This window comes from Plasmodium fragile, assembly GCF_000956335.1.
Source record: "Plasmodium fragile strain nilgiri unplaced genomic scaffold supercont1.28, whole genome shotgun sequence".
Classification (NCBI taxonomy): domain Eukaryota; phylum Apicomplexa; class Aconoidasida; order Haemosporida; family Plasmodiidae; genus Plasmodium; species Plasmodium fragile.
The window spans coordinates 142,380-168,071 of record NW_012192608.1 but is presented as its reverse complement, the minus strand read 5'-3'; the positions used below and the strand labels follow the sequence as shown (position 1 = coordinate 168,071).

At 41.1% G+C, this 25,692-nt stretch overlaps 4 protein-coding genes across 4 annotated transcripts; 1 reads left to right on the top strand and 3 right to left on the bottom strand.

Annotated features, from left to right (window-relative positions):
- Positions 1–223: 223 nt before the first annotated feature.
- On the bottom strand, positions 224–9,036 carry AK88_02755 (uncharacterized protein; the record flags this gene model as incomplete). The annotated part of the gene is made up of 5 exons (XM_012480378.1): positions 224–575; positions 1,259–1,361; positions 1,570–1,686; positions 1,885–1,964; positions 2,072–9,036. 5 exons carry the CDS (start codon positions 9,034–9,036, stop codon positions 224–226), a joined length of 7,617 nt encoding a protein of 2,538 aa, XP_012335801.1.
- A 1,542-nt stretch (positions 9,037–10,578) lies between these two features.
- On the bottom strand, positions 10,579–12,144 carry AK88_02754 (dimethyladenosine transferase; the record flags this gene model as incomplete). Its single annotated transcript, XM_012480377.1, has 1 exon — positions 10,579–12,144. One exon carries the CDS (start codon positions 12,142–12,144, stop codon positions 10,579–10,581), a length of 1,566 nt encoding a protein of 521 aa, XP_012335800.1.
- A 1,016-nt stretch (positions 12,145–13,160) lies between these two features.
- On the top strand, positions 13,161–13,682 carry AK88_02753 (uncharacterized protein; the record flags this gene model as incomplete). Its single annotated transcript, XM_012480376.1, has 1 exon — positions 13,161–13,682. The coding sequence occupies one exon, from the start codon at positions 13,161–13,163 to the stop codon at positions 13,680–13,682; it is 522 nt and encodes a 173-aa protein (XP_012335799.1).
- Positions 13,683–14,193: 511 nt separating this feature from the next.
- Positions 14,194–21,924, bottom strand: AK88_02752 (uncharacterized protein; the record flags this gene model as incomplete). Its single annotated transcript, XM_012480375.1, has 1 exon — positions 14,194–21,924. One exon carries the CDS (start codon positions 21,922–21,924, stop codon positions 14,194–14,196), a length of 7,731 nt encoding a protein of 2,576 aa, XP_012335798.1.
- Between the last annotated feature and the right edge of the window lie 3,768 nt (positions 21,925–25,692).

Below are 25,692 nucleotides of genomic sequence, written 5' to 3'. Positions count from 1 at the left end.
AAAAAAAAAAAAAAAAAAAAAAAAAAAAAAAATACCAACGAATAGAAAAAACACATGTTTAAGAACAAATCACTGTTGGCGTTGCAACAGAGTTTCACAAAATGCGCCTTAAAAAAGCAGCTTCAAATTATACTCAAGCATGGGTGACTTAAGGTGAAAAAGGAAAAGATGTACAAAATGGGTGTCCTAACATGGGCCCTCGTATGGGGAAATAAAGAGGCCTCTATCTTCGCGAGAAGTTGTTCGCATTTCTGTTCGTTTTCATATGACCATGATGCACATTTGGGAACATCTGGTTTGGGGGCATATCGTGCATGGGTGGAGGTATGTAGTGATGCATACCCATAAAGTTCTGCGGCGGGTTATAATTCATACCTTCATTATGCATGGGACGACTGTCCATTCTCATATTTTTGTTCATCATATTTTTGTCATTCATATGAACTAAAGCGCTGGGATGTGGGGATGGATAGGAATTTGCATTGCCGTGCATGCCGCCGAATATATCTCTTCGTTTGTTCATGTCATTATTCATGCTCATGTTGTTTGGGTTCATTGAAGACATGGACATGATGCTGCGGAGGGGGGCAGGAAAGTGTAGAAGGGGTCATATGTATATGTGTATATATATGTACCAATGAATGAACGTATGCGTGAATGTATGACGGCACGTACGCATTCATGCATGTGCGGAGTGCTAGTAACGATTGACCCCTGTTGGAAGCGCCATTGTTGCAACCGAAAACCCTTGAGTTGTCACGCCGCAACTCCGAGCTGCCCACATGCTCAAGGGGTGTAACGCGTTCGAACATAAACCACACAGTTGTCTACTGAAACATTTTCTCCTTTTAATTATTCCACCAATATCTATCGTTTTCAAATTTGTTCATAATTTATTATACCAAATATTAAAAAAAAAAAAAAAAAAAAAAAAATTTTTACAAAAGCTTTTGTTCGTTCTGCATACACATGCACGTAAAGATTTTTTTTGTTCGTTTCATTGTTTTCTCTTTTAAAACCCTAAGCTAAGGAACGGGCGTATACACACGCAAGGGCAACCGTACAGCTCCTCCACACAAATGCATAATTACGCACATGATAGGTGACTAATACTTCATCAGACTGAGGACTGATTACATAACGCACCATGCCAGGCACTACAAGAGAGATGCATATAAAGTGCGTCATCCCTTATGCACAGCAAGTTGTTAATTAACAAACTTGTTAGAAAAATCTAAATCTATTTCTTATGAAGTACTTATTCGGATCCTGTGGTGGCGGGATCTTGTTGTTAAATGGGTTGTCCTTCATGTACGGCTTGGGTGGCATGCTCATGGAGTGTTGCAAAACGGGGTACATATCTGTGTGTGGGTGGGGGGTGGTGAAATGAGTGTAATGAGGTGGGGGCTACTCAAATGTGCCATCTCCAGAGGGAAGCGGTACAGACGGGTAACTTTTTCTACAGATGCGTCTGTTCGAAGAGTAGGTAGCTAATGAGCTCAGCTAGCTATTCACAGTACAACTATTGGTCTGTGCGATAATTAGGGGTCCCCCATGTGTGTATCTTACTTGGGTTGTACATATTCTTGGTTATGGGGACGAAGGTGGCGCTCGAGTTCATGTGCACTGGGTTGGACGTGTTGAAGGGGTTCATCGTTACGTTTCCGTCTGGGCTCGGCGCGGGCGCTGCGTGGGGGGGGTGATGGCACGGGATAGGGTGTAATGGGTGGCAAATTGGTCAAGACGTGAGTGTATGGACGGGTGATGGCACGGGATAGGGTGTAATGAGTAGGGGAATATTATGTGCTACGCAGAGAGACAGCATGAATAGCAAGCTGACGGTGACAACGTGCATAGAGAGGGGCAGGGGGGGGGTGCGCTTACCGCTTGGCTTGGACGAGCTGGGTTTGCTTTCCTGTGGCTTCGCATCAGATTCCTCCTTCTTTTCCTTCTCAGCCGCTTTTCTGCAGGTGTGTGTGTGGTGGGGGGAAAGGCAATATTGGTGAAAGATGTACATACATTGGATGAGGGGCGATACACCCCATGCTCAACACTGTGGCGTGTCACTTACCGATTCCTCTCCATGATAGTCTTCAAGCTGTTGACCGAGATAGCGATGTCCTTCCACCCACAGTTCTGAGCGAAGGAGTGCAGGTTCTGCAAATATTTCTTTATGGACTGCTTCACTTTGTTCGAGTAAGGAAAGGAATGAACAACACGAAAGAGGAATATAACAACCGATTTTGAGTTAATCCATGACTTCTGATGATTGTTATTTTCAAAGAGAAGAGAAACGAGGAGCTTCTCCCACTTGGCCACTTTCGAAATTATGCAAGAGTGCTCGATTGTAACTTTGGACTCGAAGTTGAGTGTGCTGCTAAAGCAAGGGTTCTCTTCCGACACGAGTTTAAAATGTTTTGCATCCTGACATAACTGGTACACGTAGGAAAACAACTCATTAAAGAATAGCCCAATGTTCAGAGCTTCCTTCTCCGTGCAGGCATTTATGATTGGCATGAGCATTTTTATGCATACGTATGTTAGGAGGCAGAAATTAAAGAGAGGAGTTCTGAACTCTAATAGCAAGAGTATGAATTTGGAGCAGAAGAGGGAATCGTTTTCGCTGTTTAATATTCTGGGTGCGATAAGACATTTGACAAAGGCGGTAAATGTGGTCAGGTCAATTTTTTGTGGGTTTACCCAATGGTCTACTACATGGGATAAATGTTTTTTTATTTTCTCTGTATGTGCAATGTGATACTGGTACTCATTGTTAATGGATGCTCTTCTGGAACGAAGTTTCCTCATTTTTTTGTGAATCCATTTGTAGTCTTCATTTTTTTTATTTTCTTCATGATGTTTTTCTAGCTTTTTTATGTACGAGTCATATTTTTCCATGACCTTTTGGTATTGCTTGTGGGGTACATGGATGTCGGTTATGCTGAGTCTCCAGTAGGTCAAATAGAAGTCGATGTTAATTCCGTTTAGGTTTTCTATGGTCAGGTACCTCTGGACAATAGGCATGATGGCTTGCTTCCACGTTTGCTCGTTTGCGTGGTGGAAGGTGGGATCGCTTCGGTTCGCCGCTTCCTTTTCCTTCGTTGCGTCGTTTTGGTTCACCGCGTCGCTTCGGTTAGCCGCTTCCTTTTCAGTCGCTGCTTCGGTTCCATTTTGGGCCCCCCCTTTTGCGCGCGCCAGGGGGGAAGAGGCGCTGCGGTGCCTCTTGGCAGGCCCCTTGTCATCGAAGAAGGGGAAGGCAAATCTAATGATATGGAACGACTGCGAAATGTTAAAGTAGGAAAAAATGAGCGTCATGCTAGGGATGTAAGTCAAATAGAGGTAGGGTTCTGTATTGGTCTGCAGGAAGTTAATAAACTGAAGGAGAACCGAATCCACTTTGTCAATTAGGGAGGAGAGATTTCTTAAATTATTTGTGTTGCTATCGAATAGGTATTCGTATTTCAATTTGGACAATGTACATAAGACGAGGTATACGACATTAGGGTTGGCGAGATTTTTAGTAGCATTTTCAATACAGTGTTTTTGTAAACGTTCATCATCCATTTCAGCTTTTTCCATATTTTCATATTCTACATTGTTCATATTAAAATTGAAATTTTCCTCGAGTATCATGATTTCTTTTTTAAGTAACTTGAGTCCACATTGAGCATTGAGTTGATCTTCATTAAGTTCTTGTACATCCATCGATGCACTTGTGCCTCCATAAATTTCAATTAGCTTTTGTAGGTAGTCGATATCAAATATGTACCCACTCATAACATCTGGGTATTTAACATTCATAGCATTTAGAATGGTCAGCTTGAATTCTTCATTATACTGTGTGTGTATATTTGTTTCCCTTTCATGGGATGGTTCTTCTTCCGTTTCCGCACCCGTCTCACGCTTCACATCTTCTTCTACCGCATTTGCTATATCCCCCATGCTGCTGCCCTGTTTCGCCTCTCTTCTATTTCTGAGGAAGAGTTGCTCTGAGATGTGAAGCTCAGAAAATAATCTCTTCACGATGGAAATGATAAGAGGGTAGAAGTCTGCAAAGGGATGCTTAGACAAAAATTTAGCACTTACAAGAGAAAGGTTTATTAACTTTTTTGGTTTAAAAAGGGAGTCATCAAATAAGTCTGAACTGTTCATACTGTATTGTTTGCTTAATTGATAATTGCTGACGTTAAGTAACTGCTGTCTTTCTACTATTTTAAAAATAAATATATCACTGGAGAAGCTATGTATGTCTTTAATGGACTCAGACAGAGTGATGATCATATTACTATCAAATAGCTCGCATTGTTTAAGAATGACATCTGATGAAACGAAGGGGTTTCTATTTATTACCCTGGTTAGTTGCATTAAAATGTTTTGTACTTTGGTGCTGTACCTGTCCTTGAGTATATCCGACGTAATTCGCTTGATAATTTTTCTTAATTTGTTTTTGGCTAACTCGAAGTTGATAATGGAGAGGACAATGGCAGCCTTAGCGTTGGGCAAGACGGGGCAGGGTAAGGTGCTGTCTCCCCCGGTGGAGTCCTCCTTTGCCTCTGTCTGTTGCTGTGCAGCGACGGCTAGCTTGGAAAGGACCTTCTGATACTTGTCCACCTTGGTGTAAAATTTTGCATACAGTTTGTAGCGCCTTGAGACTGGGATGAGTTTTAGCACATTCCATATGTCTTCATTTAGAGAGGAGCCATCTGCACCATTTCCGTCGTTGTTACCGACATTTGCCGCTCCTCCTCCCTCGTCGTCCTCATTTATTGGGCACAAGAAGAAAAAACGAATGAACAGTTTGTCAAAGTTACTATGCAGCTCTTCCCCTCTGGCCACTTTCCTCCTCACGTAAGTCTTCACAATGAGAAGCAGTCTCCTGACCAGGGACTTGTACATATACCCAAAGTAGCCGAGGTACTTTACATACTGCAATATTCGATTGAAAAAATCGTCCACGCTTTTTATTTTCTTCATGTAGTTGTTGGGTCGCTTGGGTGAGAAGAAGTTGAGTAAATTGTCTAAGTTGGTAGCGGGGTCTGCATTACTAATCGGTTCCATCTTAACACATGCGTGTTCCCCTTTGGGGACGGCAGCGTGGTTTTCCTCCGCCCCTCCTTCTTTCTTCCCATTTGGCGCAAAATCGATCGAGTCCGCTTCTGATGAATCCTCAGACGGCGGGGCGTTCGCGCAGAGAAGGAGATGCTTCCTCAGAGGGCGCAGTAGGGTCGAGGAACGATTGGATTGATTCAAATTGTTCTTCTTCTTCGAAGTTCCATTTGCTTTGCCGTATACATAGCGGCTATCACAAACGGTTTTATCACTTTTGATATTCCTTCCGCGAGTCTCATCTCTCCCATTATGAATAACGTTTTTTAAAATTTGTTTCATTTTTTTTTTTTTTTTTTTTATTTTTTTTTCATCCCTGAACAAATTTTGTAAGTGCGCCTTATTTCGGTTGAGCACTTTGATACACTGGTAGCTGCACAGCCTATTGGTGTTGACATGAATTTTGCAAAAGAAACACGGTCCATCCATTTCTTCACTTTGCATGGTAGCACTATCGTTGTGGGGTAGGTCATCCCGATTGAAGGTAGCTTCCCCTCCATTTAACTTGTTCGTCTTGGGCATGCATGGCATTTGCCTCAATTTTTGACTCGATCCATGTGCAGTGTGTGTCTGTTGAGAAGCTTCACTAAACATATATGTCCTCTCGAATGACGTTATGCAGTGTCCGATGAGTCGTGACATGGACAAACTCACATAGTAGTTTAGGAAGGGGTTGCATTGGTAGCTAGCCATATGTTCAAGTAGCGTATCCACATAGCTCCAGGCATTTAGACTAATCAGGGAGGATAACAATAAAAATTTTGGGTTATTAATAAAAAAAAGTCGACCTAATAGGAGGAAGTAGTTGTCATCTTGAAGAAAGAGATAGTCATACGAATTTGTGTGAGACAAATATTTTGAATTGGCCATTTCGCTTCTGAGTTGTATTTCCCTGTCGATGTAATTTTTTACGAAGTTTTCACAAACACTGGATTTGTTGTGAATCATATCAAATATGAAAAACTCAATCGGTTCCTTATTATGAAGATCTGCAATTTGTTCATTTTTTTTTTTTATGTCGACACTTTTGTAATTTAAGAGATAGTGCACTACACGATCTTGCACATTCTCAGGCTTCCCCTCTTCAAAAATTTTGCAGACACTGTTCCGGGATGAGTCAGAAGTGTTGAGCGTGTTTAAAACGCTTATCCCTTTAGAGTTTTTCCCTCCTTTGGGGGTGTTTGCATCTGTGAGGCTGTTAGACCTGCTGTTGTTGCCGCCCTGCGCAGTGACACCCTGCGCAGTGGCACCCTCCGCCCCGATATTTTCATTTGAGTACGAATTGCCTTTTTGCATAGAGCCAGCAGATGTAGGCTGGTTGTTATGTCCAGAGCTGCTACTATAGCTAGGATCCATGGTATTGCCATGTCGAGTAGAAGGCCGATCTGTAGTTTTTGTCTTCTGGCTATACTTACGAACTTTATTGTACTGAAGGTACAGCTCGCTTATATCCATGGGGAGGTAGGGAAAAAAAAAAGGGGTCAATCTGTCGGAGGTCGATTTTTCATAATCTGCACAGAGTTTTTTATAAAGTTCTTCAAAAGCAATTTTCAGCAGCTCATCATTTGGAAGTATGTGTTCATAAAAGGTGTTAAAATTGAGTAGGTCATTTAGAATTAGAATGGAACACATTTTGAAATAGTTTGGGGTGAAGAAATTTTTTTTACTTAAAAAAAAATGATCTAGGTATCTGCTCGAGTCAGGATTATTTCTTCCCGTGTCTTCTTCACTTCGATGGAGGTGTTTTAATTTTTGTATTTCTTTCTGTTCCATCTCTTTGACATAATTATTTTTTATTTTTAATTCAAGGAGGATGATGTCTGTGATGGTTTCCTTTGTGTAGAGGAAGAACAGAGGGAGGAGCTGCTTAGGGTTATCCACATTCTGTTCATAAAAGAACAGGAGAATGGAGAGTATTCTTCGTGGGCATAAATTGTGAAGCCCGGCGATGGTAAAAATTTTATTTTTTAACTTAATCAAGTCTGTGCAGTAGTAACAATTGAAGTGTCTCTGCCATGACTTTTTAATTTTTTCTCCCAAGGGGTGTTTCCGCTGTGGGGTGTGTTCCTTCTTCATGGGGTAAGAAGTGTGTATTTCGTCACAGGGGGGCAGTTCGCCATGAGGGAGTTGTGTATAATGTACTTCCGTTTCGGCGTGGGTTGCAGGCTCTTCCCCTTCAGGGGTGCACAAAGTAGAGCGCGAGACTTCATCAGGGGAGTGTCCCTCACTGTGTTCTAACGAATGTGAATTCTTCCTCTTGAGCGATTGACCACTCGGCTGGCTACATTTTCCTTTTCCCTCCTCTTTCACTTTACCAAACATTTTCCTGCCACCCAGTTTATACTTTAACAAAAGTTCTGAAGCGATGATTTTTTTTCCTACCTTGTCTGTTTGTTTATGAGTAGAAGAATCCCCCAAGGGAGGTTCCCCCCAATGAGTAGAAAAAAAACTTTCTAATAAAAAAATAATTTTTGAATAGCCATTTACATTTTCCCTTAACAAATTATACACCCATATGCTGTACATATTTTTTGTTCTCATTTTTGTAACCAGTTTGTATAATTCTTTATTGAAAATGGTGAGCTTATCGAAATTCTTACACTCGATATATGTGGTGGCTTCTTTGTAGGTTATAATATTTTTTCTCTCTAGCGATATGACACATTTGGCGATGGTATCCTTGTAGTGGGTGTAGTTGGCGCATTTTTGTTCTTTCATTTGTTCAAGGAGTTCAATCAGGTAGTGTAAGCTGGTGAGGATGAGTTCCTTCACGTGTCCTGAAAAGTTCTGTTGAAGTAGCTGATTTATTTCTGTCTTCCCCGATTTCGTAATCACTTCATTTTGGTTGTCCCCTGTTGGACTTCCTTCCGTGGCGACCACCTCCAAAAACTTCTCAAAGCTGTCCCGATGGACATTGGCCAAATCGTGGGCAATAAATTTGACTCCGCAGTCCACCGCCACAGCACCTTTTAAGATGCACAAGAATAGGTCAAAGTAGAACAGGCACAAGTTTGCCTTCACCCTTTCTACGTAAAATTTTACAACTTGAACTATGCCTTCTTGTTCAGTGGGAACAGGGGTATGATGTGTGACGCTATTATTGGTCAGGTCTCCTGTATGGTGAGCTTCACCGCACGCACCATGGTACGCCCCACTGCTAAGCAACATTGAGTGCTGTTGTATTTTCCCCTGATTTCTCCTAAACGATTCTACATACATTTGTCTGTACACGTTCAGGTAATTTTTGTTTTTAATTTCATCCACGAGGTTGCTGAATAGCCCTTTCAAATCGCACTGTTCCTTTAAGGGGATTTTAAATTGCAGATCTTCTGCAGTTAGGAATTTAAAATCTTCATCCACTTTTATAAATTCATTTTCTGTTCCTCCTGATGGGTATACATCCGACATCTTCCCTGTCACTGCAGGGGGTGGTGAACTGTCCCTTCGGAGGTAGGAGGCGTCCTTGGGCCTTTTTTTCCCCTTCTCCATATCGCACGTAGTGACGTTATCAACAACATCTCCATCACCTTCGTTAGTGACAGAATCTCTTTTTTCACTTGTATTATCTTTTTCCTCCCCGCTTGGGATTTCCTTTTTGTCCTCTTCTACCGCATCTGCATTGCGCTTTCTCTTGCGCACTCCTCTGTTTGGCCCTTTTGTGTGTGTTTCAGGTGAGTCGATAATTTCCTCATTAGCATTTTCCTCAACGGAGTCATGTGCTGGTCTCCCTGTTGACACACCTACAGTTCCTATTTCATCCTTGATGCTGGTGCATAAGTCCGTGTGGTATCTTTTTACTTCCTCCAAAATGCCTAGCAGGATCCTTTCATAAGATTGCTTAACCTTTGGAAAATTGCTCGCGACGTCATCTTCTGCGAACTCATTCAACAGGCATACCTGATAGGTGAAGAGGCGATCTATGTCCTCCATGTCGGGCAAGCTATCCGTTGAAGGGTTGGGGTCGCAGGGAGGGGTGCGGTGTCGCCAATGGTTAGAGGCGCAAAATGGGTGTCAGGCGAGATCTCCTTGGGGCTCTGCATTCGTTTCTACATGGGTAGTCACATGGCAGTTATAACACGCAGCTATATGGGCTGTCACATCTGCAGGCGCTGTTAAGCGGCGTCCCCTCCCAACAGGTGTTTATGCGGGGGTGACGTGTTGCGAAGTGGCGAGTGCAGTCTCGCCAAATGGGCATCACAAATGAACAACACAAAGTAGCCCCTGCAAAACCAACACCATCACCACCCGGCAAGGATGGCAACGCAAATCCGTGCGTGGATGCGAAAAACGCCAAACAGGCAGTTACGCAATTTTGTGCGAGGACGCGTACACGTTCGCCTTCATTTGGAAAATCGTAACTCAACAAAAAAAAAAAAAAAAAAAAAGCCAAATTTTTTAATTACAAATGGAGAAATATATACAAAAAAAAAAAAAAAAAATTTACAAATATCTGTACGTACGTATAAGTTAAAATAAAAAACTGAAAGGCAAAAACACCAAACTTCTGTTGCGCATTTATTTTTCATATACGTTTATATGAGCGTTGGGCGGGGTGCGGGGCGTTTTCTGTTTTGCGCGGTCACAATTTTGGCGTGTTTGTAGGTGGGCATGCGGGAACGGGTCGCCAAAGGGGCGGTGATTCTCCGCACCTTGAGGGGTGTTATTCTTCATGGGGTGCTTTTTGTATGCCCAAGTGGGGGTATGCGCATCATAATAGCTACCTCGTCAGTGTACTCAAACTGGGCAGTCAAAATTGGAACCACGCGAGTGGTGAGGTGAAGTTGAATTCAAACGAGAAAATTTTAAGGAGCCGTGGAAAAATGAATAAAAAAAGAACATTATGAACTTGTATGCCGCGTGCAATAGTATATTTTTCCCACAACAGTTTGATTCATTTGGATGTGCTTCGCAGCGAGGGTGGAGAAATAGGGGGCATACCTGGATGAATGTCCCTACCATATGCAGTTATCCATCCGTTGCATGCTACATGTGTTCACCCGGTTGTGTGAACGCCTGCGCGGTACAGGTAAGTCAGATTTACGCTGCGCAGAAGAATGGCATACGGGGGTTGGGTAGCCATGTGTGGGGTGTAAAGCTACTTTTCGTCCCTTCCCACGATGAGAATTTCACCGTGTGTGTTGTTTTACGGGTGGGGGAGGAAGAAGTTGAAAGAGGCCGTTGTTTTGGGAGAAGCCTCCCAAATGTTGCCTACAAGAGCGAACAAGGTGCAAGGATGGCAAAAAAAAAAAAAAAGGTACATAAAAATAAAGCGTGTATGAAAGTGGGGCATATTGTAAAGGCGCCTGAACAGGCAAGGGTGTTATGTTATAGCTGTCTCACTGAGGGACAAAAACAAATAAAAAGTATAGTCACTTTGAAAAGGGCACAACAAAGCAACTCGTGGGTTGTACGTCTAGCAGACATTTTCGTGTGCCCCCTTTAAATGACGTCGATTCGAGAAGGGTAGGAATATCAATCCCCGTGCTTCTTCTTGCGCCACACTTTGGTCTGCACAGTGGGGTCGAAGGGGTAGGAGGTAAGCGGAAATAAAAAGTTGGTGAGTTCAACGAACTGCGGAGGAGTCAACTGCTGGGGTCTCAAATGGCAAACAGATGGTGGCAGCTGAAGCTGCTCCTCTGCGGTGGAGTATTTCTCAAGGAGGCGTTTCAAACTGGACTTGAGTTTTTTCCTCTTCTGCTGAAACGAGTGTCGTAGAATTTCTTTTAAAAAAAGTAAATTACAGTTCAGGTTGGAATGTTTGAAAATAATTTTCATGACAGCTGCTTCTACCTTGGGCACCGGGTAAAAGGCAGAGCTCGGGATTTTAAAAAGCAAATAGGGGGTTGTGTACAAATTAAAAAGTATGCTTAATATGGAGTAGTTTTTTTCATTCGGTTTGGCAATAATTCTCTGTCCAACTTCATACTGAATGGTAACGATGGCTTGTTCTATGTAGTGATGATAATCGAGTAGGCAGAACAATATTTGTGAGGTTATGTAAAAGGGTAAATTTCCTATTACGGTTAATTTGGTACCTTTACTTTGGGACAGCTCTTTATAATTTATTTGTAACACATCATCGTGGATGAAGTCGAAGCCTGGCATGGTTCTGCTCAGCACTGATAAAGCTCGACTATCTATTTCAACGGCCGTCATTTTTTTATATTTTGCGAAGAGGAATTTGCTGATTTGTCCTAGTCCACACCCCAGCTCGATGATTCCCTTCCCCTGGTCCTCCACGCTTTGGAAGGAGCGCGCCTCGTGTGCGCTGCCCGAGGTGGGGCTTTCCGTACCTGCACATTTATTATCCGAACGTGCAAAATTGTTATGGGCATTTGAAGCGCTCTCATCAGCCTGGACAACTCCGTTGTTGCCGCCATCACCTGCGTGCTGCTCGGTCTTATTCTTCGTTCGCTTTCCCTTCTGCTTCACCTTCCCCTTGGCCTTCTTCCCGCCCCTCGCCTGCACACTGCCAACCCGATTGTCCCTCAGATAAAACGCATCGGCCTCCATCTCAATCGCATTGACCATTTTTTGAATGATATTTTCATCCTTTAAATAATTCTGCCCCAAACTTCTCTTTGGCTTGAATTCCCTCGATGGTATTTTAGTTCTGAAGGCGTTCTGTTCTTCACCCGGTTGTTGCAGGGGGTATATGGTTATCCCTTCGAATGTCCTGCCGATGAATTTGTTTTCTCCTTCATCGTGGCCAGTCCCCTTATCAAGGGAGGAGTCTTCTTGCAGTTCATCATTTGGGCTGTGCTCATTGGCAAACAGGGGCTTATGCGGTGTGAGATTATTTTTACGTCTGCTTCGATTTGGTCTTGCCCCTTTTTGTTGCGCACGGGGGGATGCGCACGCAGCGTGAATGTACTGAACCGGGATTTGTCTCCTTTTCGGCGTGCTACCTACGGTTGCGAAAGCGCAACGTCGTTTGAGCAGGTGCGTCTTTGCATGGTTGACCTCTTTAAAAAGGAAAATCTTTATTTTGAAGAAAATGACGAGGCAAATGGTGAGTGTAACTCCCCGTTTATTCATTCATTCGTTCGTCTGTCCGTTCATGTTTTTTATTTTTTCTGTATTTTTCGCTCTTCCTTTTCACTGTGTGGACGAGGGGATTGTTCTATTGGGCACTTGTGGACGGGGTCGTCCTATTCTCCTTTCGAGGTGGATCACAGTCCGTAGGTTTTATCAGCCAATAGGTATTATGCAGTAGGCGAAAATTGGATTCCCTGGTTTGGGATCCGGCGTTTTAGACCCGCTGCCACAAATGAGGGCATTTTAACCGCTTACCCCTCCAAATGAGCGAGGAAAGTGTTGTTGCGACCTAGTGAGTAAAGTGCTTTTTTGTGGGGGTGATTAACAAATGAAGCGTCGGGAAAATATGCGAGGGGCGCGTTTAACTTTCTTCTCCAGAAAGGTATAAAATGGGTGTGGGTTGTTTTCCGCACGTAAGTATATTTTTAATTAGCCGCGCAGTGCATAAGTATCACAGTCACGCCCGCAAGGGTGACGTGACCTCTTGAGAACTAGCGCATACTGCTTTGCGTGCTGACCTTCGCATTACGGTGCTGTATGTATGCCCGAAAAAATGCGGCACTCAGCGGCGATACAAAATCCGACGGCAAAAAGGCGGAAGCGCAGAGTCACCGTTTTTGCATTTGCTAAGATTTAGTATATGCCCGCTTCCTTTTTTTTGCGCTATAATTTTGCGAACAAAAATTTGCCTAGCTTTTTTTGCGCAATTTGTGGCTGACCGTAGGCTACATTCCACATGCACTGTTCAGGTAAAACGCTAAAAAAAAAAAAAAAACAAAACAAAAAACAAAAGGAAGCAAAGCGCAACAAACAATTTGAAACATCATTTCTAAACGAAGGCACATATGACCCACCGACGTTTTCACCCATTCGTGATTAATTCTGAATAAAAAAAGGAGTCAGTTTTGTCCAGGTGAGGGTGGCGCCTCGATGACTCTTTTTCACCCTGCGCGCTTTTAAGGGAGGTCTTCAGCATTGGGCGAAAGGAGCAACGCGGCACGAACAGGACCAAACAAATGGCGCTGGCAGAGAATGAGAACAGCTTTACCATTTTGCGGCCGGTGGAGGCGGAGCCCATGTCCGTGCTGGATCACGTGAACGACATCATCGCCAAGAAGAAGATGGAGAAGAAGAACAAAAAGGAACAATTAAATGATTGGGGAAATATGAAGAGGAAGGAAAAAACGGACGAGTTAAAACTACAGTGGAAGTTAATACAGCATGAAAATTTAGCCGAAAGAAGTGAATACCATAAAGTTAAGAAGGATGAGAAGATGCCTCAATTTTTTCAAGTGGCTACATTAGTGAATGGGAACCATAAGATAAAGGTGGGAGCTGGACAGGAATCGCAGTCGTTACATACGTCGAACAGGCGCAAGAAGAAGTGCCTGTCCGCCCTGCAGCAATTGGAGAGAGACAAGGATATGAAGGAGTGGTGCGTGAAGAGGTACACTAAGATTCAGAGGGAGAAGAATATCGGCGGGAAGTCCTTCGTGCGTAAGCAGCGAAGGCAGTTGTTAAAAATGCAGAAGTCGTAGCTGCTCTGTTTTTTTGTGCACAGTTTTTTTTGCACGACGCACGGGTGGCAAAAAGTCGGGATAATTTTGCTAGTCCACTTTGGATGCCCCCGGGGGTGAGAAAAGACCGCGCCCTGTGCACCAGCGTAATTTATATTGAGTTTTTTTTGTTTGTGATTATATGGCTCATTTGGGGAGGTTGTTTTGTTCCCATTTATTTTTTTGTTTTGTTTTTTCCTACCCATTATGGGCAAATTTTATACGCCTAGGTTTTCTTTTTTTTTTTTGGGCGAAACTGTTAATATTAAAATTGTTATTTTGTTTTTTTTATTTTTTGGTTTCTATTCCCCTTCTTTTTGGTGCATGTGTGGAGAGGCAGAAAAAAAAAGTTGCGTCCTCAGGGGACACAGGGTGTGGAAAGGGGTGTCGTAGAGTGGTACAAAATGGAGCCGCGAGCATGTCTCAGAAAAGTTGGCAGCTGCCGCTAATAGGCGGTAATGGCCGCTATGGCCGCTAGTCGCGGCTTGCCCCGCTACACTTCGTACACATCGACGCCGAAGTTTTTGAGGGTGTCCACGTACATTTGGATGACGTGTTGCGTGGTCGCGCGGTCCGTGAAGTTGGGGTGTGTAATGGCATTGATGATGTTGACATGCTTGTCCACGAAGACGTACATGTCGGACAGGGTTGGAAAGTAGGTCTTAAATTTATTAATATTTTTAATGAAGTCGATGAAGTATTTAAAGGACATATTATTTTGTAGGAAGAGTTGTGTGACATGACTGTTCAGATAAAATTTGATATTTTGAAATCGGAAAGAAGCGGCGTCTTCATTATTTGTGTCCATGAAATTTGCTATAGTTCCATTGATGACATTGTAGGAGGCATTCACTTGATCTGATGGTGCTTTAGTCTTGCGAACCTGTTCGAAGAATGGCTGTAGGTTGTTTATTATATCGTCCACGTTTATATAAAAATCTTTGTAGCCCATATTGAAAAGGTATGAGGATGGCATCTTGGACATAACTGTGCGAATGACAAATTTTGAGATTTCTGTTATGAAATATCTTACTTTGAATGATTCTACTTGTAGTTGTTTTTGATCCATTTTTTCACTTTGTGGAATGAATTCTTTAATAAAGTCTAAGAAGAGGTCCTCTTCATTTATGTGATAGTCGAAATTTATTTGATTGTTTTGTACCGTCTGTGGGAGTTGAACAAATGGGGTCTGCAGAATGTTGAGCATTTTTTGCTCAGGGGAGAATTGTTCCTCACTGATGTAGTTTCCAAAATTTTGACACTGCACCGTATCATCGTAGAAGTAGAAATTGAATAGGCAAGGAAAGAGTTGTGAGAGGAAGTCTATATACTTTTGGTATTTGCGTGCTAGTTGTATGTTGAGTTGTTCTTGCACGTGATCGTCCTTGAATTTGAACGGAGCAACAGAATATTCGAGAAGGACCTTGAAGAAGAGGAAGTATAAGTCATGGATGGGCTGTGTCACATTGATCTTCTGAAATTTGTCATACAGGTATTTATAAATTTTCAAATAAAAAAGATCATCTGCTGTTTTTGTAATTTTACTTTTTATGAGTTCAAATTTTGGGAAAACGAATTTTTTTTTATTCATGAAATTTTTAAATTTTTCATTTAATTCGTTCAGGGTTATTTGCTCCTTGATGAGATTTTGTAGCAGCATTTTAAATGATTGTTCATCTATGAGGTCTTTTAATTGAAGGTTTTCTTGGTAGATCGTTTTTTTATTAACATGATCATATTTGACTCTTCTGTTGAAAAGTATTTTTGCTTCCTTAAAATGTGGGTTTTCTTGTAACATGGATTGATAATTTCCATCTGCAACATTTTTATTTTTAGTGAAGAAATAATTTAATTTGAAAAAAGACTCAATTTTATTTTCGTCTTCTGATTCGAAAGAGGTGCTATTATTTTCCAGGAGGGATTGAAAATGTGTAAACAAATCTACTATCAAATTTTCTGTTATTTCTGCAAAGTCTGTTTCGAAAAAATTAACAATGTGTGATTTTAAGTAATGTGGTAGGGAATTTATAAATTGGTGAAATATTTTCAATGCATCTAATTTGAATGGTCTTGTGTAGGAGAGTAGGTTTGCTGGTGCATATCGCTCAAGGTATAGTTTGCTGTTAGTACAATATAGAATAAAATTCATCTTATTTAATATATTATGGAAGAGTGAAATTAGGTCAATATCGCTCTTCTCTAGTAGAGGTTCCATATGAATATCAAAGTAGGAGACTGTGTGGTAGGATAATCTGGCGAGGAAAGAGTAGGCCAATTTGGACAGCATCTGCTTAGTGTGATCATCAAATACACTATCTGAAAAGTACCTTTCAACAACAGAACTGACTTTTTCATAGGTAAAGAATTCTTTATTATCAGGATGTAGGAAGTATCTCCATATATACACAAGCGACTGCGCACGTCCGTAATTAAACTTGCCTATTTTGTCGTGGAAGAGAGTATTCAATTGAGTATGACTTGTGATGGTGAAGATGTCCTTAAAATTGAAAGTGGAGAATTTGTCTAGACAGGACAACTTTGCATTTATCACATGTTCGTTTAGCAAATTTCGAAGATCCGGATTTACAAAATAAAAAAATAATGTCATCATTTGGTCAAGATTAATATTAAGTAAATTATATGACCCCATGTTTAAATGTTTCATTTCTTCTGATTTGTATTCATGCACGTGATAATATTTGGACTTGAAACTTTCAGGGCTGGACGTGGCTACCTTGGCGAAGAAATAATTTACGAAATCGTCCAACCCATTCCTTATTCCGGCTAAAAGCTCTGTTGCAAATTTAGGGTTTTCTTTTTTAAATGCTTCATACAAAATTGGGTTTCCATCCAAGCTTTGCTGAACACCTAGCAGGAACTCATGTAGTTTCGGGTTGTAAGGTAAGGTTGACAAAATATCATTTGGTTTCAAAAAGCGCATCACATGTTTTTTTATTTCATCCCTAACTTCTACTTTCTTGTAGTAACTTTTCAATATGTTCAAGTAAGTCATTACTCTAGACTTTTTATCTCTTTTCTGTATGTCGTCCATTTTCACCTGCACACCCAGGAGTTGTAAAAAGGTTATAAGGTAGATGCTAAGGGTGTCCTGCTTTATGAAGAAGATGTTCGAATTGTCTAAAATTATTTCGCTGAGCGTTATGATATCGCGTACGTTGATCGCGTTAGGAGTAGCTTGCAGATATTTCAATACTTCCAAAATGGCATCATAGCTGATATTGCTTTGTTTTAGGTATTCGTCTGCTGATTGGAGAATGGCTGGTAGGTGCTCCTCTCCTCCTCCATTGTGTCCTTCCCCACTGGTTGCTCCCCCTTTCGACATGAATCCCAAGTGTGTCAGATAATTCTTCACACTGCCTTGATTGATATGCCCATCTGCAGTCAACAGTTTTAATTCATTTAGCTCCTCTTTATGAAACAACGTCATGGGTGGGCCCTTAACATCGACGATGTTGTAGACCTTCACGTGCATGTAGTCCTTCAGAGAGTCTAGCTTTCCTGTTCTTACCAGTTTATCTTTTATAATTTTGTCCACAATGTATACATCCTTTATTTCTTTCAACTTGTAGGGATAGGTTTGTTCTTTCTTCACTACTCGGAGGTACTTTTGCTGGTCGGCGGCTTCTCCCCATGCGAATCCCCAAGAGCCTCCCCAGATGTCTCCTCCGTATTGGAGAAGAACTGGTTGTTCCAAATCGGCGTCAGCTCTATACTTTATGAACTCTGGTAATTTTAGTCTTGACTTTTTCGTCGCATCGTAAGCATTATTATATACCATTTCTGTCCTTTCAATATATTTTTTCAGGATGGCTAGATACCATAGTACTTTATCTGATGTGTACTTATAATGTATACCAAAGTGGAATGCTTTGTTTTGTGTGTCTGTGAGTACTTTCCCTAAGTAATTCAAATCGGTGTATTTTTTTAACAGGGCTGTGTGTGCTAGTTCGGTTTGTCTGTCATCATTTTTAATTCCCCCACTTTGGAAAAAATCAGGATTTGTTAAAATGTAGCTGAAGTCTTCTATATGTGTTCCATTACGTAGAGAATGAATCATGTTTTTCAAATGTGCCATGTTCCTCTTAAGGTAGTTGAGAGCATCTGGTTGTTTGACCCCTCCCTGATTCTTCACCAAGTGTTTATATTTTTTTAATTCTGCTCGGAAGCTTTCCAATTTGTCTGCAAACATTTTAGCATTTCTATCCAATTGGGCAGAGAATTTTTCATCGACATTTTTTTCATCCGTAGGTAACTTCAAGTAATCGTATGTGTTGATGATGTGGTATTTGTAGAAGAGGACGTCTTTATTAAAAGTTTCAATAAGTTTGGTGAGTGCATTATTTTCAATATCGGTTTCAATCATTATTTCGATAATAAATGTTTCTAGATTTTTTTTTTCTGTTTTTTTTATAAGTTCTGGTAAGAGGAATTTTACCGTTTCTGGGGGATCTTTTTGGCTATCACTGATGATGAAATTTAGGTCTTTCATAAAAACATCCCTCCTGATGTAGAGCTTCTCTAATTTCAATTCTTCATTTTCTATGTTGGTGATGATCTCCTTTAATTTTTCCTTCTTTGCTTCATTCTTCGAGTTGATATCTTCATTTTGCTCCATATTGTGTAGCTTCTCACCTATTTGTATGTCTAATTCGATATGCTTCTTCTTCGTTTTGAGTGCATGAAGGAGAAATCTCGTTTCATTAATGTCGTAGTTTATTTGGTCTATATCGGTGAGGAGTTCTTTGGTGAGGTTTTCAATTCGTATGTACTCCCCTGCATCGTTGTCGGAAAGGGACACGAGCGCATCGGTGTGGTGTCTACACTGTTTGTACTCTTTGGCGACTTCGAATCGGAAGAGCCTGAATCGTTTTTCTATATGATCTATAGCATCCATTTTTATTAGAACCTGATCATATGTTTCTGAAATAGATGCAAAATGGGTTCTAAGTTTAGTTATATCACTTTTATTTTTTTCTATTTTCTGTTTTAACTTTGTAATTTCAGTGTTAAGCTGCTCTTTTTTTTGAATTCCCTCTGGCGTATCATCTGATTTGTAGCTAGCCAAGCTGCTCTCAAGAAGATTCAAGTCGTTAGGGTAGTTGTGATTTTGCCTAAAAATTTGGAATACTTTTTTTTTCATTTTTAATTTTTCATTTTTGATGGCTTCTAAGTCTATCTGTACTTCCACATGCATAGCGTTAAAAAGCTCTGCATAAACTTGGTCAATTTTGTTAAGAACTGTTTGGCGAATTATTTGAAGCTCCTTTCTTATTTCCACATCTATTTCCTCATAGTGTAATCTGATCTGTTCTCTGAACGTTTTGTCCATGCTTTTAGAAATAAGTCTCCTGGCCTTAGCGTACTCTTTTTTGTAAGTCTCCTTTTTGGTCAAATAAATATCTGTGAATGTTTTTGTGTATGTTGGTTCATCGTAACTGGGTGCTAGATCCTGCATGATTCTTATAGAATATTTGAGGGCTTCTCTAAATTTTTTCAACATGGTCTTTTGCCTTTTTCCAAGGGATTTTCTAAATTTCCCGTAAAATCCTCTTGCACATTGATCCATGAGATCCTCTTGGTACTGCTTGAAATTTTGCATGATCAGTCCTGAGGTGATGGTATATTGGCCGTCTTCATTTTTGGCCATGAGTTTATCGAGGTGTGCATCAAAATCGGATTTATATTCGAGGATGTTTTTCTTCCTACTTTCTTGGTCCTTGACTTTTGCACTTAACTCTTCAAACAGCTTCTCATTCTCTTTTATTGCTCTGTCCTTGAGCTTAGGATAATCAGGTATCCCTTCATCCTCCAAGGCACTGAACACCTGGTTCATTTTGCCTTCAATCTCTGCTACTATTTGGAAACCAGAATCTACCTGTTTTTCATAGACCCTTTTCATTTGATCATGTAATTCGTTAAGAGAGGTGCTGTAGTAGAATGATTCTGGGGTTTCATTCTTTGGTGGGGGTCCTCTAATGATTCCACTTTGTATGTCTCTTTCTCTACTTTGTCTTGCATATGCCCTTTCTTCTTCACGCCCTGCTTCATAATCCCTTTCAAATTTAGCATCGTCATCTGGTTCCGTTCTTTCTTCTTCCGCTTCCAATTTCTGGGTCTCCAATTCGTGTTTCTTATCCGTTTCTTCAATTTTGTCTTGTTCCTCTTTCTTTATCCTTTCCTCTTCTTCTTTCTTCTTTTGTGCATATTCCGTTCTTTCTTTTATGAGTTCCGTTTCTACAATTTGTCTCAGTTCATTATATTTGTGTTTTTCCCGTGCGTATACATCTGCGTGGTTTTCATCAGCGCTGGTTTCTTCCTGTGCTTCCTTCTCTTCCTTGGAGTCTTCATCTTCCTCGTCATCTGGTACGTCGTCATCATCATCGTCCTCCTCTTCGTTGTCTCCTCCGCTTACCACGATATCTTCGCTGAGGACGCGGCCGCGTGTTTTTTTTTTCTCGTCCACTTGGGCCATGGATAAGAGGGACGAGGGCCAACTAGAAGAGGTACCCGAACCGACGGGGAAGAGCGCCAAAACTTCGTTGAGAAATTTGTCGAGCGTGTCCACCTTTTTAGAATCCTTATGTTCGAGTAGAATCTGCTTCATTTTTGTATCTCCTTGGAAAAAGTTAACCACCATGTGGTAGGTATTGTAGAAGAGAGCGAGTCCATATTTCATGCTTAAGAAATCGTAAGTACTTTCAAAATTGGGATAAATTTTCTGAACCCATGGGGTAATGGAAAGGACATTGTCTACATTCTGAGCATTTGGTAGATCTCCCTGGGAGCTGTTAATGCGGTAGAAATTTTTAAGGATGTCTCGATAGATGGACTCCACGGTGAATAGCAAATCGTTGTTTTCCATAAAGAGCAGGTAGCTATTTTTCGTTTTTGTGGGATAATTTGGCATGAGGAATATATTAACCTTTTGCAGAAGGTAAGCAAAGATGGTAGCTCCGATCCGTGGGGAGATGTCTACCCCTGTGATATTTACAAGGTTGGTGACGAAATCGATTATATCATTTTCAGTACAGTTGAGGATAAAATTTCTGGAAAAGAGATGATGTATTAATTTAAGATCTAGAACCCGTAAATTTGATTCTGCCAGAAAATCCTTAATGGCTTTTTCTATTTTGTAGACACTTAATTTGTCTTTCGCAGTAGATGCATACTTGATGCTGGAGGTGACATTTTTAAAAGTGCCCCTGTCCTTGTAATTATTATTAGACAGGAAAAAAAAGTCATTCATGAATACATCTAAGGAGAAGGAACCTACATCGTAACTGTAATCGTAGAAGCTGAACCCAGAAACAGCAATATAATTCTTCAAGGTATCATGAATATTTTTGTAAGCCTGTTTAACGAATAGTTGCAGATCTGTCTTGGGGACGTTATTTATTTTGTAAATTTTTTCAAGTCCTATTTCTTCGTCTTTCCTAAACAGTATATGTAAGGCGGTTAGGAAGGAGGAGTAATCCTTCATATCTACGTTGTGCACAATTTTTGGAGTTTTTCCCTCAGACATTTGTCCTAATTCATCCTCATATGAGGGAGATTTATTGTAGAATCTTTCATAACCCATTTCAATATTTTTACACATATCTTGGTTTTCTTTATACTGAATAATTTCTGTCACTTTATATACTGTACTGTTTTCTCCTCCAAATAGGAAGACATTTGTATTTTTTTCCTTTTCTTCGCTGGTCCATTGTACATCTGTGGGGATGTTGAATACTTCTGTGGTGTGTTTTTCCTTTTCTATAATCACATTAGTGTTTGTAGGTATCATAATGCCTGTGTCTTCATCCATAACCATTTGTATGGTATGTGTTTCCGTGCCTGCAGGGGCACTTTGTGGTGGTTGAGCATATCCTGCGCTATCGCTTCCTGGTACTATGGGGTGACACTCCACTGGATTTACGGCTTCTAACTCATTCTCTTGGAGGGGGAAAACGGGATCAGTTTTTCTCTCATCTACGGGAGTAATATCTACATTATTGTGTAGGTAGTATATCTTTCCTTTGTACTTATATATAAGATATGGGGGCACTATTTGTATGGCCTCTTCCAACGCGTCTGGAATATTTTCAGGGATAATTTTGGTTTCCTTTAGGTATTTTATTATTTGATCGAAGTTTAGGCCTTTCCGGCATTTCGCTAGCCCGCATAGCAGGCACAGGAGCGTCGCGTACAGCGGGATCCTCATGGTGCCCTTTTGTCAGTGGGTTCGGCCGTTCGCGTGTCGCTTTTTTTTTTTTTTTTCTGCCGAGGTAGCGCCCGCTGTGAGTCTCACGGGGGTGCAACGAGTAGGCAGCAGGAGTGTATCACAGGCGAAGCAACGGCGAAGCAGCGGCGAAGCAAAGACGTGTAGCAGGCGTGCACGCTTATATGAATGACGTCAAACGAGGCTCTCACTGCGAGATTGCTTATGACGTGCTATGACCTAGCGAGGCCGAATGCGAGCTCCCTCATGGGTGTGTTCCTCCTTTTTGTTTGCGTCGCGGTGGTGAAGATTTAACAGAAATTTATGCAAACACGCATGTGTGGTAGTAAGTGGGTTCAGATAAGTATACACCTCTTCATGCAACCATGCATAAGTTTGGGTGAACGTGTCTTGTCCCCCTTGCGAATGCAGTATGTGGCATGTGGGGGTCGTTGTAAAGAATTACGAGAAAAAAAAAAAGGGGGGGAATTCTAAATGAGGGTACTGTAAAAAGTGAAAAATGTGTTGTATGCACGTTTTGGAGTATACGCAGAGGGATGCAAAAAAAAAAAAAAAAAAATGGACGCTTTTTTTTTTTTTATTTCATTTTTAGGCAGACAGGGATGAGCGGTTGGATGGGTCTACAAAGAAGAGCCGCTTGAAAAGCCGATTGGCAGAACCGTTGCACTATTCTTCATACGATCTAGACACATGTATATAGAGTTGTGGATGAGCGCGTTTGGGGAACAGTTCCCGCCGACGGGGTGAAGATACAGCCAGGTATCTTTTCCCTCACCCCTGTGTTGGTGCTTGTCGCTCTGTTCGTTGGGGTGTTTCTTTATTTTTTACCTTTATTTAGTAGTTTTTTTTTTTTTTTTTTAGTTTTTAACTTTATTTTGTAGTCTTTTTTTTTGTTTTACCTTATTTTTGTGTTACTTTCTATGTTTGCTTCGTGCGTTCATTTCCTGCTGTCGTTTCTTTTTTCAATTCCTTGTCATTCATCGTTGTCATTTTATAATTTATTTATTTTTTTATTTTTTACGACTGTATTTTACGATACTAAAAAATTTTGGAAATAAAAACTGTCTGCACTCCATTTAACTCAAAAAAACAAAAACAAAATAAACAGAAAAGAAAGAACATCATTGGAGATCATTACATGTGAGCACGTACATCTGGTACACAGCAAACAAGGAAAGCATACACATCGTAGAAGGACGTCCTGACCGTAAACAAAACTATACCAAATGAACAGGAGTGAAAAACGGACGGGAAAAAATGAGCCGTTTTGGAAACTTAATAAAATTTCAAGTGTAACGACGGTCTAAACAGCCAAAAAAAAAAAAAAAAAAAAAGATCAAATGGCTAGCTGAACATTTTATAAGAATTTTCTTCACACACAGATTTGTGCCTACCAAGGTGCCCTAAACATTCAACTGTGTATTGTTTTTTTTTTTTTTTGTTTTTTTTTTAATGAGCGTTTAACTCCTTCAAATGTATAGGCGACATGTTGGTTCTTTTGAACACTATGCAGGGGAAGCGACGTGATCACTTTACTCCACAGGACACATTACTTCAACAAGAGCAGGTTATTCGCCCCTTTTTGATCAAAGAAAAAGGGAAGTATGCCTTATGCATGATCAGATGTTTTTTTTTTTCCCCCTATACACGTCTGTCTACATTTTGGCATTTTAAAAAAAAAATAAAAACATTGTGTACGTACACCTACGCATATGGATTGTAAAAAGTGTCAATACAATGGGTAAGCTGGAGTGAGTATTTTTCGTGAGCCTCTACACGGTGTTAATTTTTTTCCATGACCAATAAATTTGCTTTTTAAGGAATGAATGCATGTGAAAGCAGTCATTACGGATGTGGGTACGTTCCCCGTTTAACTTTTTTTTTTTTTGTGGAATATATGTTTACTAGCCGGGCGTGCGTGCCATGTGTACTGAAATGCTATACTTCTGGCCACAGTTCATACTCCGCCATGGATATCCACCGCCCCATAGAGGATCTCATATACGTTGTCACCAATGGAACATGAGGTTGGTTAAGTTCTTGTGGGCAGCAAAATTGGAAACGGGGTAAAACGCATTTTCGTCCTGTCGTCGCGTCCCCCCATCCTCCGTTGCAACCAAATCTTTAAGAACGCTGTTCATGTAGGTATGTAGACATGGGCACATGGACACACACACTGGGGATAGCAGTGACAATTGAATGGGTTGTGTCAGCGATGGCGCAACGCGAGCGAGTTAAACCCCACGCTCTGCAAACAAAAATTCGTACACTAAATAGGCGGTAGTCTTTCCCTCGGTATGTATGCATTTCGTATACAACGTGCATTTGGTCCTTCTCATTTGAGATGTTCTTTTTTCCCTTTTATGCCCTCGAATTGCGGCAATTTATTATTTTTTTTTGGGGGGTTTATTTTTTCCATCACTAGGGGGGAGGAAGCCATCGTTCAAATTTAATCCGTGTTTGTGGGGAGGAAAAAAAAAAAAAAAAAAAAATGTTCCAATAAAAGGGGTACATCAAATGTGGTATTGTATATTTATGGTGGTATGGTTGGCACAAGTGTTCCGCAGGAGTGGAACTAAACGTGGGGCGAGCGCGTAAAGAGTCAATCGGCGCCGCCCCATTTTCCATTCGCACCGCATGCCAACTCGCCGAGTTCGCCGCCTATCCAGTGGCGACCACAAACAGGAAAAAAAATTTAGCAAAGGGGGGAAATAAAAAAAAAAAAAAAAAAAAAAGCGAAATGATTGAAAAATTATATAAAAATAAAAAAAAAAGAAAGCTAAAACGTGAGGATGTAAAGGTGAAAAAAATGTTTGGAAGGAAATAATTAAGATAGAGGAACCATTTGATGGGAATTGTCAATTTGTTTGTTTTTTTTTTGCTAGCATTTTATCGTTAACATTATTTCACTTTTTGTGCGCCCCCTGGTTTAAAGCTGCCAAGGGCACATAACACAAGTGTTGAATATAACGTACCTAAGCAGAAAGGGCAGAAGGTGCAGGAAACAGGGGGCAACCAGAAGAATAAATGCGGCGGCTGAAGGGAATACTCGAAGAGCAACGCGCTGATATATCGCCCGAGTGGGGAGAGAAGACTTTGGCCAGCAGGAGCAGCAGGGGGTAGTTGCGGCAGAGGGTAGTATCCACAGAGGAGGACGAAGAAAAAAAAAAGTTTTCCGCCCGTGGTGGCGCAACAATCGCACGATTCCCCGAAGTGACGCACAGCAGGGGTAGCACGTGGGGGGGTGGGCAGAGAGCGGCATTCCGCGAGGCGTAAGCCCACCGTAGGCAAAACGTGATATAGAAAATGCCAAAGGAAGGCACCGCATATATAAATTACGCCTCATAAAAAAAATATAAAGGCCTGTTATTATAAATTGGGTAAAAATTACACAGAAGGAACACCTGGCGCAGCTACATATGTGCCCGTCCGGTCCCCAGCACGTACTCCACAAAAGGAAGAAAAATGTGCCAGGAGGATTTGTAAAAGCGCAAGAACCCCCTAATTCCAGTTGTTAACTTTTGACTCTAGGTTTTTTTTTGGTTCCCCCGGAGAGGAAAAAGCAGGAAAAAAAGGGAAGGGTGCCCCATTTGTATTGGTGCTCTTGTTAACTGATCTGTGCAAGACTGTTGTTTGTGACTCGGTCCAAACGGTGACGTAGTCACAAAAAAAGAGTCGACGTGGCTGCAGTGCGCGGCGCTACCCCACCTGAACATTGGATCGAACTAAGAGATAAAAAAAAAAAAAAAA